At 39.7% G+C, this 13,358-nt stretch overlaps 1 protein-coding gene across 8 annotated transcripts in view; it reads right to left on the reverse strand.

Moving 5' to 3' along the window:
* LOC103145080 (serine/threonine-protein kinase WNK2) overlaps positions 1 to 13,358 on the reverse strand; it is a 51,975-nt gene that overhangs the window by 20,534 nt on the left and 18,083 nt on the right. For 6 of the 8 annotated variants that reach the window (XM_016676510.1, XM_016676514.1, XM_016676512.1 and 3 more), the window contains exons 3-11: positions 11,712 to 11,884; positions 11,396 to 11,616; positions 11,148 to 11,305; positions 8,969 to 9,057; positions 8,096 to 8,315; positions 4,329 to 4,608; positions 4,111 to 4,229; positions 2,490 to 3,416; positions 165 to 1,184 (exon numbers count right to left, since the gene is read on the reverse strand). In XM_016676510.1, the coding sequence (XP_016531996.1) occupies positions 165 to 1,184; positions 2,490 to 3,416; positions 4,111 to 4,229; positions 4,329 to 4,608; positions 8,096 to 8,315; positions 8,969 to 9,057; positions 11,148 to 11,305; positions 11,396 to 11,616; positions 11,712 to 11,884 (3,207 nt within the window). The remainder of the gene's footprint in view (positions 1 to 164; positions 1,185 to 2,489; positions 3,417 to 4,110; positions 4,230 to 4,328; positions 4,609 to 8,095; positions 8,316 to 8,968; positions 9,058 to 11,147; positions 11,306 to 11,395; positions 11,617 to 11,711; positions 11,885 to 13,358) is intronic. The other 2 variants (XM_016676511.1, XM_016676515.1) reach the window with 2 other exon arrangements.

Genomic DNA, 13,358 nt, shown 5'->3' on the forward strand with positions numbered 1-13,358 from the left:
CATGTTCATGACATGTTATGTCATGTTTATGAAAGTGTCATGACAGTCTTATTCACCCCCCTTCAAATAAAGTGTTACCCTGAAATGTATCAAATATTTTCAGCTAAAGTTAAAAGGGAGTGTCACCATGAAAATGTATTAATTTAAACAAACTGGCCACTCACTTCCTGGTGGATGTGTGTGCTGTGGTTCTGCTGGGTGGAAACTGGAAAGGTCTGAGATGATGCTGCTTGATTAACTCCTTCCCCAGTGACGCACGGTGCTAGCTGGTACTGGTTCTGTGCTGTCAGGGCCTGCTGGATGGTAGAATGAGCGTAGCCGTGAGAGGATGCATCGGGCACAGCTGACGCAAAGAAACTTCGACTGCCAGCTGGAATCTGTCGAACTGGGGTTCCTTTGGGATGCGGCTCATTCCGACTCTGTTCTGGAACTGCATTTTGCAAAAGAACTGGAGCGTCCAACTGGTGAGTAGGAGACTGGAGTCGTTGAGAAGAAAGCGTGGGTGGCTGAGCCGCTGGATGGCTGATGGTATGCACAGATTCTTGGCTGTGATTATAAACTTGTCCAGCGTTTAGTGTGTGTTGTATGTTTGACTGGGTGTTTTGTTGAGCAGAAATTATCTGACTGTAAAGAGCTGGTGTGGAAGCCATCTGGCCAGGCTGCTGATTGGCTGAGGCCTGCTGAGGTGTGCTAGCGGAGTGTGCGGATTGGCCATGGGTCGTCGCTGCCATTGCTGAGGAAACTGTGCCAAGAGGGCAGCTTTGCGTTGGCTGGTGTGCTGCAAAGATGGCTGCTGCAGTCTGATGATGGACTGCAGGGTAGCTTGACGCAGTCTGTTGCTGAGTTGAGGCAACAAGGTTCTGAGAAACCTGATGGGCTTGGAGGGTAAAAGTTGGAGAGCCCGATGCTGCTGGCTGATGTTGGTGTCCGGCAGTTTGATAGCTCTGTGCAAAATGTTGTGGCACAGCCGATGCTGCATTAGTAACTGCAACTGATGTTTGCTGCTGGATATTTAATGAGCCTGGGCTGGTTGGGATGGGTGTAGTGCTGCAGGGGTGAGCAGCATACAGGGCAGCAGGGTAGCTGTGTACCGGTTGAACTGGCTGCTGTGGAGCGGGCATGGCTGCGCTGGACGAGGGCAAGCCCTGGACAGACGGCTGGTGTTGGTTACCTGCAGAACTGGCCTAGAGACAAAAACATAATTCCAACTTAAAGCTTAATCAGAGGTTGTTTCCTACAGAAGTGCAGTGCCTTGCAAAAATATTCATGCTCATTGAACTTCTTCATGTTTTGTCACGTTACAAAAGTAAACTTCAAAGATTTTTTTTTTTTTGCAGTTTTACATGACAGATGAAGTCAAAGGAGTACAAAACTGAAGAAAAAAGAAAACGAAATAATTTCTTTTTTTTCTAAATAAAAACTTGAAAAACATGCCTTGCATTTGCATTCACCCTGCTTTATCCTCGAGTTGACTGAAAGATAGACTGCCCTAAACAGTTCAGTCCTGGAAGAAAACCTGCTGGAGGCTATAAAAGACTTGAAACCTGGCCAGAGGTTCACTTTCCAACAGGATGATGTTAAATACACAAAATTGATTGGTTTGAAATGCATTTATATGTTTTGGAGTGGAAAAGTAAAAGTCCAGACCTAAATTCAATTAAGAATTAGTGGCACAAGTTGAAAGCTTCTGTCTATGTATACTCTCTATTCAATGTGACTGAGGTCGAGTGATCTAACAAAGCTGGAAAAATATTCTAGAAGACTCCCAGCACCAATTACAGTAAGAGGAGGTTCCACAAAGAACCAACTTAGGGGAGTTGAATACAAATGCACAGCAAAAACATTTCTGATTTTTATTTGATGCAAAATGCTTTATATTCCATTTCACAATAATCCACAATGTTTTGTTGGACTATCAAATGAAACATGTCAGTAACGTGATAAAATGTTTCAAATATTCAATGAGTTTAAAAAAGTTTGCAAGAAACTGCAAGTTTGAGGGAAAAGAAGACACAAGTAAGTTAATTCATAAACTTTTTATAATAAAAAGCAAGAGCAGACAAATCTGAGGTAAAATGAGGGCACAAAGGAGAAATGGGATAAACTGAGAGGATGGAATTTAGATAACCATCCCTTCTTCCAGAGGTAAAACCCAGCTATCCATGGCAGGCTAAGGATAGACAGATGCTGTATTACCTTAGCAAAGTAGAAAGGAAAATGTTAAAATCTAGGGCGTTTGCAAAGGGGCTTTGTAAAGGTTAATCAGAAGGGTAGTGTGTTAGAGGTTACATCATTCTCCTCCGACAGAAGCAAGCTTATGATTGCAGCTAAAGGTCTATGAAGGCAGCAAGCCTAAGAGTAGACAAGGAGACCGGTCCAGCTTCATGCAGAGCGAAAGATTTAGTTCGTACAGGCTGGGAGAAATCTGCAAAGCAGGAGTTGGCTCTATTACAGGGAAACTGATTCACTTGTCTGCTGCTGTAACCTACCACTTCCAAAGCACTGGTAGCTTGTTGCTCTCTGGAAAAATATTTCTCCTTCCAGTGCTGGAGAGATTCATGCTCTTCAAATAAGCCGTCGGTCTGCGGAGGACTAGTTGGGACACATTCTCCATCACTGAGAGACGGCCTCCCGGCTGTTGAGGAGTGCAGTGGGAAAGTTTGGGACGGCGTGACGGCAGAAGGAACTGATTTACGGCTGATTATATTAAACAGGGACTGCTGCAGCATGGAAAAATTTGAATAGTCGCTTGATCCTTTTGTCTGTCCGTAGCCAGAGGAAGGTAGTTTTCCAGATAAAGGATGGTGGCGAATGTCAGATAGACAGTGATGTGTTGGTGAGACGACAGTAAACGGACGGTGATTCCCATTTTGGGACTTTAATCGAAGCAGAGAAAGGCAGGCTTGGCACTCTGAGCTTCTATGCAGCGCAGAGAGATGGTTTTCATTAGACGCTAGACTAAGAAGACTACTGAGGTCGGAGTGTCGGCGTGGACTCTGCACTGGGAGAGCCAAAGTCTCGCTGGTTGTTGGTGATGGCGATCTGACACCGGTGTCACTAAGGCGTCGGAACTCGGTAGGTGAAGAGAGAGGGGAGAGATGAAACATCGGCAGAGTGGTTGGGGAGGTAAGCCTGCCCTCAGCTTCAGAGACAGGCTGAGGATGGGTTTCCCTGGGGCTGGTTTCCACCAGGTTCTCCCTTACAATGGGGATGGGACTGACTGATCTCTGGGCCTGAATGAAAGCGTGGAGCTGAGCAATTTGGCTTGCCCTTTGAATGTCAATAACAGGGGCACTTCCCCTTCGTTCTGCACTTCCCATTCGAGCCCTGAGCTGCGGGCTCAGTGGTGCCTGCCAAACTTCACTGATTTCAGAGGAATGAGGTCGGTCTGTCAGAAAATGGCTGCAGCTCTGGCACTGATAAAGAACAACCCAAAAGCAAAACGTGTTACTCAAAAATCAACAGAACAAAACCAGAAAAAAAGTGTATGAAGATGCATACGTAAGATTATGAAGGGTAATGTTTGCAGTGTGCATTTCAATAAATAAAATGAAAGTTCCTTTATTTCAACATGTCAATTAAACGAGTGAAACTCAGATTCATTCAAATACAGTGACAAGTGATTTTTTTTCCCTGTTAATTTGGATCATTATGGCTCCCAGTTAAAAAAAAATAAATAAAAAACACAAAATTGATTTGAATAACTTACATTTTGTAGATCGATTTTATGCTGCATAAGACCAATGAAGCACATGTAATTAAGACTATGCTTTGATTCTTTCAGGCATGTTAAAGAAATCCTTGAATATCAGGGATGCTTAAACTCTTGCTCTCACATCCCACACAAGAAACATGTTCTTGAAATCCATTGGTGTGTGTAATGAATCCATGAAACATATGGATTTCCCTTTTTCAATTGACTGAAATAAAAATAATAATGTGATAATAATCTAATTTAGTGAGATTCATCTTTATTGAGCAAATGTCAGAGTGAAAATATAGGATCAGTGTTCATATACGTGGATATGTGAGCAGGGATTGCTCTGAAAGTTGACATGTGCTTCAATAAGTCTGAACGTATACGTTTCACTAGGGTGATGTGATACAAACCTGCTGTGTTGCCATAGTAATAGGCTCCAGTAGGGACTGGTAGAGGACACTCTGCTGGCTGCTGTGAGAGTCTGAGTACACAGTAGAGCCCATGCCACTGTCAAGTGTGCCGTCTGCTGCTGAGACACACAAAAATGCACTTCTATGAAAAAAGACACAAAAAAAAAAAGTGAAAGATTTATGTGTTGTTTCTGGGCAGAGAGAGTGAAAACTCCTACATGTCACTGAAGTGGTGCTGGTTGGAAGGTTGTGCAGCCTGCTGTGCTGATCTGCGTCTGTGTCTTCAGGTTCAACCACAAGAGGCTGTACAACATGTGGCACTGGACCCGAGACGCCCTCCGATGATGTCACATTAAACCTCTGGCCTCTGTCACCCTGATCCACCGGAGCTACTATAGCCGCCGTCCTCCCTCTTCTCCATTTTATCAGCGCCACACGGTCTCTGATCGACTTTCCCACAGTTTTTGCGTCGCTCTCATGGAAGAAGCCCGACTCCACCTGACGAAAAAAAAGGGGGAAAGAATGATTTTCAAGATATTTTTAGCGCTGAGCACGTGAGATGGGACAGGGTGCATTAAAAATGGGAGAGTGGGAGGCAGACGGAAAGAACAAGCAAAGGAAGAAAAGGAAGAAACAGAAGAGCTATTTAAAGGGGTCAGAGCTGCGGGAAATGATTCCCTTTGTTAGTGTCTGGCTCATTGCTCACATCAGAGCTGGCAGAATTTTTACATCTACAAATATAGATGAAGCTGCGTCAGGATGACGTTAGGAGCAAATTTACAGTTAAAAATATCAGGAGGGTCTTTATTGTGGATTTTAAAAAAGCACATCATTTATATTAAATTACTATGCAGCATAAAATACTTGGGATCGCTCAGAAAATTTTTAACAATCAGCCTACTATGCATATACAGTGTGCAAAACTGTAAATTGAGTTATAAACGTCAGCTGTTTGACTATTGCAGTGGCATTCATTGTGCTGCTGCTTCCTGTGTCACGTGACCTGCTTCACACCATGCTCAGATTATGGACACAACTAATCATTAGTTTAGTTGTCAACTAATCAATTTCCCCACATTTTCCAACAAATATTTCAATCCACTTTTGATTTTTACTGGCACAGCTTCTGTTTTAGTATCAGCACACACGTTTTACGACACCCATTCCAGCCTGCAGAGGTGTGCAGGTCTCCACACGATCATTCATTCTCATAGTAAATTAAATTAATAACCTGTTGAGCAAGTAATTGGAATGTTTATATACGATCAGATCAGAATCAACACAAAACTGTAAATATTAAAGAGAAGGCAAACTTGAACTAATTTGTTTTTCAGTGATTATAGTTTGACAATATGTGATTTTATTACTTTTCTTATGTGGGCATTATCAAAAAACTGTTTTAAGCATTATGAAGTTTGGTGAACATTAATTCAGTCTACGCATTACCAGGCTTAGTCATTTTGAAGCTGAAGAAGACAGTCCATTCAAACAGCCCTTTATTAACGGGCTAAATCAGATGCACTGTCATGTGATCTCTGGGTACCAAACAGAACTGAAAAGGTATATCCTTAGCAACCATCATTCATTATGGCTTGCTTAAAATTATATAAAACATAACAGTTCAAACATTTGACAAATGGTTGTGTACGCAAAGCACAAACTTGCTGAAGCTTAAGGGAAAAGCACATCCAGCCACCAACCACTATTCCTTGACGTGTTGCCCAGCCATCTTTCTATATCATTTATTTATTTTACACGTTTTATACGTTACCAATTCTAAAAGTTTGTTCCCAAATTGCTGCAATCCTAGCTCAAATATTCCTAGACAGTTCTTGACATAAGTTTCAAGTCACACTGCCAACAAAAAAGCTGTATGTTTTTTTTTTAATAAAACGTTTTCTGCACAAGACTAACCTACCACCCCAACAAACTGCTTCCTCAGCCCTAAAGCATGATAAGAAATGACTGAAAACGGTAGGCCAGAACTAAACTTTAATAAAGAACTGGGCTTGAAATCTGAATCTACAACTGCCTAATGCATTAGATCAGTGACAATAGATCCTAAACACGGGTGCAGATGAACCACTGTTCATGTCTGCTATTGTTTTAGCATGCCAAAGGCAACAAACCAAAATCAGAAATAAATGGGGTGGGGAGCAGACAAGAAAGGAAGAGATACAAATATAGGTTGGTCATTGTTTTTTTTTTTTTGTAATGAAAAAAATTCCAAAGGCTCAAAATGACAATGTTTCAGTCTCTATATGCAGTTTTATCAAAGGCAAAAATACCACAGCCATCTTAAAAAACATTTCTGTGGTTTAAGCAAATGTTAGATGAGAGATTATGGAGACTTGAGGAAGTTGTGGTGGCTCCCACATGGAGAAAAAACACTTTTTAATCTTTCATCCACTGGGAGCATAAACTGATGAAACACTAAAAATAGATAAATACATAAAATGCAATAAACATGTTCCTAGAACAGCAACGCAACTTATCTCCACTGCAGGGCTTAAAGTAAAAAAAAAAATCCTGAGCCTGAAACTTAGTGGTGATAGAAATTAACTATACTGTTGCTATTGCCACAGTTTAATAAAAAAAATGTCTTTGAATAGTGCAAACAATTGCTTCTAACAATACATTTAACAAGCTAAACACTCAAACTTAAATAAGACTTCAGTACATTTCAACTCAAAACAAAATATAAAATGTCTGAGCCCTAAAGGTTAGCCTTACAGGCAAAAATCCCTCAACATTAAATAAGAGTCCTTTCAGTCAATGTTTTTGCAAGTAATTTAGAACATGCAACATTACCAACTAAATCAGTGTTGCTCAACCTTTTTCGGGCCAGCACCCCCCATCCCATATCCAGGCCCCTCACCGCCCCCAACAAAGAATTTGTAGGCTACTTTGCACTGATTATTATTTTATCATTAATATTACTGTCACTATTGTAGACGTTTTGATTTTTATGCTTGTTTCTGTATTTATTATCAAAAATAATTTCCCAGAGAACAACAAAGCCACGTGAATAGAAATTATTTTCACAGGTGTCTAAGAAAAATGCAATGAACATTCAACTTAAAACCAGAAGGCCTAACAGCAGCCAATCAGAGTGGAAAAAATATTCTTGTTCTTTGCCATTTTCTAGTTATTAAATATTCCACAAAGTGACCAGATAAAAGATGTACAACAATGCCAGTTTAAACTTTGAACAATTTGCAAAACGACTGAGCTCTGCAACATTAAAACATGGATAGAACTGTAACTACATTAATCATAGCTCTTCTTCTCTTCAGTGTTTCTGTCGGTTTCTGGTGGAGCAGCTCTTTGCTGCCTTCAGGAGAATGGGACATCAGAGTATCATCCATAAAATTTCACCCACATGGCATTTATTGTGCAATCCAGAGCTTTCAGTGGAAAAAACAAAAGTTCCAGATCCTTTTAATGCCATACAAATATGAGACAGAAACATGGATTATATCTTTATATAGACCTGTCTATTCATTTATAGATTAATAGTTTTACTGGACAGAAATTACAAAGAACAAATCTGGTTCTTAATCAAGTCCTAAAGAGTCAAATTAAAAGTGAGCTAGAATTCTGATTGGCAGACATCTTTGTCTATTATCTACAGTTTAGTTGAGGCAGGCCGTTTGGTCCAATGCTCGCTTTGCTTGAAAAGCCGGAAGTCTGGCTGTAGTCTCCGGGCTCTTTAAGCCCGGAGACTACAGTTTGGTTCAGGCGACCCATGAAGATTGGTTGAGGTGGACCGCTTGGTCAAAAGCCGGAAATCCGGCCCCTGGCCGGAGCTCTTTAAGCCCTGCCACTGTTGGCATTCAGGCTCAATATATATAAAACTACTGAGCCACCAAGAATCTAAATAGATTAGGCTTCAAAAAGTGAAACAGTTTGAAAAATATGAAGATTGTATGCATGAGAAACACAAACTAAGTCACAGCTCTTGTGTACTAAATAATTAACTAACCATTTCTTGTGCCACAACCTCAGGAACCTCCTTCTCCAAGTCAAATGTGAACTCAATGGCTCCACTCTCCTTGTACTTTCCTTTCAACTTCTTATGGTCCTCCACCCACAGTTTGAGAGCTATGATGGGTTTTTTCCCATCATCTTCCTCTGCAAGCTCCACCCTCACACCTGTGTCCTCGGCAAAGAAAGCATGGTTCAACAGGTCCCTAATGGTATACCTGAAAAAGCAAAAAGGAAATAAAATAAAACTCAGACTAAACAATTTGGGCTAAGACTTGGTGGCCTGACAATTGATAACACAATGACAGTAGTAAGTCAACAGCAGTATTTTCAGCTATAATATTTTTCTTAATTTATTCATATTTGTTGAGTTTTGTAGCTAGTGATTTTATTTTCATTATGCAAGAGGTAGTACTCTATACATATACTGAAGTGCAAATCTTACAGTTTGCCTAATTTTTACATCAGCTTTTTTAAAGCAAAAACTGATGGTATATATATATATTTTTTTAAAGGGAAAATTAAAGCTCAAGTTTAATTGATTGATTGATGTTGAGATAAGAAACTGCAGCAGCAGAAATTAAACACAGTGAAGACATGACTTAGGTTCACTAAGTAATTGCATTAAACAATACCAGGTGTTTTCCAATTGAGCTCTGGCAAATGTTCCCAAAAAAGGTCCACCACATGGTATTCAAGGCTCATTTGGCCTGCTTGTAGGGAAACTCATTACATCACAGAACTTTACAACAGTTTAGGAGGAAGACTACTGTGCTGTTGAAATCTTTAGTGTCAGAGAAACAGCAAAAGTCATTAAATGCAGGAGTACCTCTGGCCTTTGTTGGACAAGAGAAAAAAAAAAATCACTTACCGTTCCTCTTTCTTTTGACATATACACTCGCCAATGATCTCCTTGATTTCAGGATCCACAACCTTGTTGTAGCTGGCTGGCTTTACACCCTGAAAGTAAAGAAACATGAATACACAGGACATGAAGAGAGATGAAAACGTTTTCCTGATAAAAGCAGAAAGAAAGCTAAATTGTGTGAAGGCTGTTTGTTTTTGGTTTTCAACCTAACAGGTCTCGTCTTTACACACACCCTTTGGTCAGATTGCAACTGTAACAAATCCCTAACAGTTCAAATAGATGCATAGATTCTTATTCAAATTCAACAAGAATTTGAGTAAGGTCAAACCTGACTTCATTAAAATCAAACAGGACTGTTGAACTAAGGCATTTTACAACACCATACATCACATTGTTATTATAATGTATTTGAATTAATCAGGCATTGAATGTGCCAAGAGTAAAATTTAAAAGTCAATTATACACGTCTTTTAGATCATCTTTTCATTGGGGAAGTAAAATGTTACTAGTATCGCTTTTGATCAATCGCAAATTAATATCCCACTTTGGTCTGGCGCAAGCAGCATCTAGAGACAGCTTCTCTAGCGTTTCTCATCCATCAATAGGAGCAGAGAGCCTTCCTGCATTAACTGCATATACAGTAATCATGTCTTAGCTTATCTTGAGACGTCAAGAGCTGAAAAATCAATACCTTTTATCAAATATGGAAGTCCAACATGACTAAAGACAATCCCCAAACTAAATGACAATTTGGAGTATGCCACGTCAAGAGATGGACGCACTGTTCTATTAAATCATGATCTATGACCACATATGGAATAAAACCCAGCAACTTTTAACCTCAATGTGTCTTATTTTTATGAATCCCAGTTTATACAGCATGAAACTCTTAACAGAAATTCTGTAAAAAGTTTGATAAAGTAAAATTATAACATGTAATAGTAATCATAATAGTATAGTCTATTATTTTGTATTGTTGTCATAACAGTAAAAATTCACACTCGATAGTGATGCTTAGTAAAATATGTGATACAATTTATAAAACCACTACAACCTTTTTTTGAAGTCATATATGACAGTATTTGTATTAGAGTAATTAGGTCAAAGTCAGGTAGAAAGCTATTAAGCTACCATTTGGAAAGAAAACTATTCAAGAGTCACTTCTCTTTACTGCAAAACAGGAAGTGTTTATTCGTTATGAAAGCATATACCGCAATGAAATATCATTGGATACTTTGTGCTTCCATTTGCTTTGGATTCTTGTATTCAAAATTGGTTTTTAATGTGGATCCAGAACATGGATCTGGTGCAGGCAAATTTTTTTTACAGTGTAGACAAGGGTCTCGTGAATTGTAATGTATTCAGCAGCAGCTGTTCAGTTTTTATGTTTCGGGTAATTTAGCATCATATTTTCTTTGATGATCAGTCAGGATGGCACGGTTGCTACGGATTCTAATTACGTTCTGCTTATATTGTCAGCTACACTATGTGTGCAGCATATATTTATGTTTACTTGTTTTATATTTAGCCACATGCTAATTCTTTCACTACAGAACAGAGGGTTTGGTCATTTTGTCACTTTTAGTAGCCGATGTAGCCGCCAGCTGATTGAGATTTTTTTTGTGTTACATTGCAGCTACAGCAGAAAAGAGCAATCCGCTGCACCAAATCCATTCCTGAGAAATAGCTTGAAGGTGGAACTCAAAGACACAATAACACTGTAAGTATATATTGTCTGGTATATTTAACTCTCCTGTTTTTGAGATGCAGGAGCTTTACTGACATTTTTAATCTGCTTTAAAATTTTACTTTGTCTGCATCATTCAGTTTTTCATATTTCTCTGCCTTGTGGGCAAAACTTCTTCAAATGCTCAGAGACTCACTTCTCATTTTCCTGGAGTTTTAAACTTCCAGAAGCAGCTCATTTACATAATTTTTGTAACATTTATATTGAAATATTGATTATTCTGAGACACCTATAACACTGCGTGATATTTGCTCTCAACTGAATCCTTACTGTATTATATACTAAATTCACTAGAAATGCCACAGACTACATAATCTCAATCAATTTGGTTAGTTTTGTTTCCTCTTTGCCACCTTTCTGAGGTGGCAAACTTTTGAGAGTTCTTTTCTAACTCTCAAAAGTTAGAAAATAAATCTTAACCGCAGGTCCACTTACACTAGTAACTTTACGATAAATCTGAGCAGCATTTTGACACTCTGAGTAGGGATACTCTGAGGTGGCCATCTCTAGCATGCACATGCCAAATGCATAGACATCCACGGCCTCGTCATAGTGCTCTTCGTACATCTCTGGAGCCATGAACTCTGGAGTACCTAGAAAAAGAACGACAGAGTCCCTCGTAATTGGACAGAATCATCACCGTCTCCAGCCTCATAGTTAAGTCCAATACCCAAATTTCATACCTATGACGCTTTTTGCAAAGGAGGCAGCTTTGAGTGTCGCCAGTCCTAAATCTCCTATCTTGACTGACCCCGTCGGTCCAGTAATGAAGATGTTGTCACATTTGAGGTCTCTGTGGATGATCGGTGGCGTTCTGGTGTGGAGAAAGTGAAGGCCTTTCAGGATCTGTCTGCACCAGCTTCTCAGGACTTTGGGTTTCATGACCTTGAAACGCTTTAGGTAACTAAGAGAAGGAGTGAGAAATTTGTATGAGTGCTTAAGTGTACATGACCATTCATTTCCACTTTTGATGAAAAAAAGCCCTTTACAAATACTTACGTTTTTAGCGTTCCTGATGTCATGAGCTCTGTCACTAAAACAATGTACTTCTTTCCTTTTAGAGGAGATTCCCAGAAGTCATAGAAACGAACAATGTTGGGATGCTGTAGACCCTTCAACATCTCTGCCTCCTCCTTAAAGCGCTGGCGTTCCATTTTTGACAGCTTACGGTCCTGGTGGAAAAACAAAGCAAAATAAATAGTAAACAGAGTTCGAACAGTAAAATGGTCAAAGTGTCATGTATAATGTTGCTTCAAAGCAATGAAAAAGATGTAAGAGCTCATCATTTTTCCCGCCACGTTCAAATGGATCTCTCCAGTATTTCTCAAATATTGGAATGGTGGGGTGCCTGGGATGAGGTATCCATGTCTTTTGTTCATGCTTGAACAATAAACACACTGGTACACAGAGTAGATGGAAAAGTTTGTGACAGTCAAAAGAAAGATGCTATAGCCATGCTACTTGACAGACTCACATGTACTCAATACAAACTTTAAAAAGTGCAATTACCCAAACCTAAACTAGGTGGGCAGATGAAAAAGACCAGGGAATACAGCAAGGCCTAAAAAGCCCTGGGTTTTACTGTGAATGGAAAATGTTATGCCCTTTTCATCTATTCTGATGAGTTAAAATATATGTAAATATTGTTGCACATTTTGCACAAAAAATATTTAAAAAGCGTTTTTGAAAAAGAATAAGCTGATGAAGCTGATAAGTAGCCAATATTACAATCTGTTTAACCTCGAAATGCACATCCCAGCGAACCATTTGCACTTTTTCTCTTTTGAGAATCACACAGACTGAGCAGTCTTGATTAAATGTTACATGTTGAGTTAATAAACTGAACTTGGACATTGTTGTAACATCTAAAACAATAAATGAGTTGCAATAGCGTAAATTGATGTTTTGCAGTTCATTTTACTAATCAGCTTTGATAAGCGCTGGGGCCAGTGTTTTGGACAGAAACAGTTGAATATGATCAGGTTCTCAACAAAATTTCAACTTGGGGGAAGTGGGAAGTGCTCTACAAATTACCAGATCAAATCTTAAGAAGTATTAAAGAATTTAGATGGCGAAACGTGACAACCCACTGACACTCTAAGTAGAACAAACTAGACATGATCGCTGTCACACCCACATCATGCTGCAGTCTTAAAGGTTATGTCACTAATCTTTTCCATCTTTCTCAGCCTGTTTCACATGTGCACTCACTCTCTCTTAACCATCTTCTGCTCCCATCTCTCCTGCCCCCACTGAGCGGCACATCCTCTTCCCTGCACCCTTCACATCAACCACTCCCTTCTTCATCCCCAACCAGGCACTGAAGCATCCTCCAGAATCCCCGTCTCCAATACAGTCACTGCATTTCACTGCAGGGAGGATTTTCACAGAACTTTGCTTGCGACTGCGCACAGTGCATGTGGCGTTGTGCATTTCCTTCAAAAATAAACAAAATCACCTTGCATAACAGAGACGCAATCACTGAGGGAAAGCCAGACCCCCACCCCAGACAAAGATCAGCGACAATGACGCCGGAATGAAACCCAGCGCAGTCGAGTTAATTATTCAAGTAGCGTCAACTCGTCTAAAACAGAAAAAGTACAGTTGTGGTCAAAAGTTTACATACACTTGTAAAAAAACATAATG

This window comes from Poecilia formosa, unplaced genomic scaffold (genome assembly GCF_000485575.1).
Source record: "Poecilia formosa unplaced genomic scaffold, Poecilia_formosa-5.1.2 Scaffold135, whole genome shotgun sequence".
Lineage (NCBI taxonomy): Eukaryota > Metazoa > Chordata > Actinopteri > Cyprinodontiformes > Poeciliidae > Poecilia > Poecilia formosa.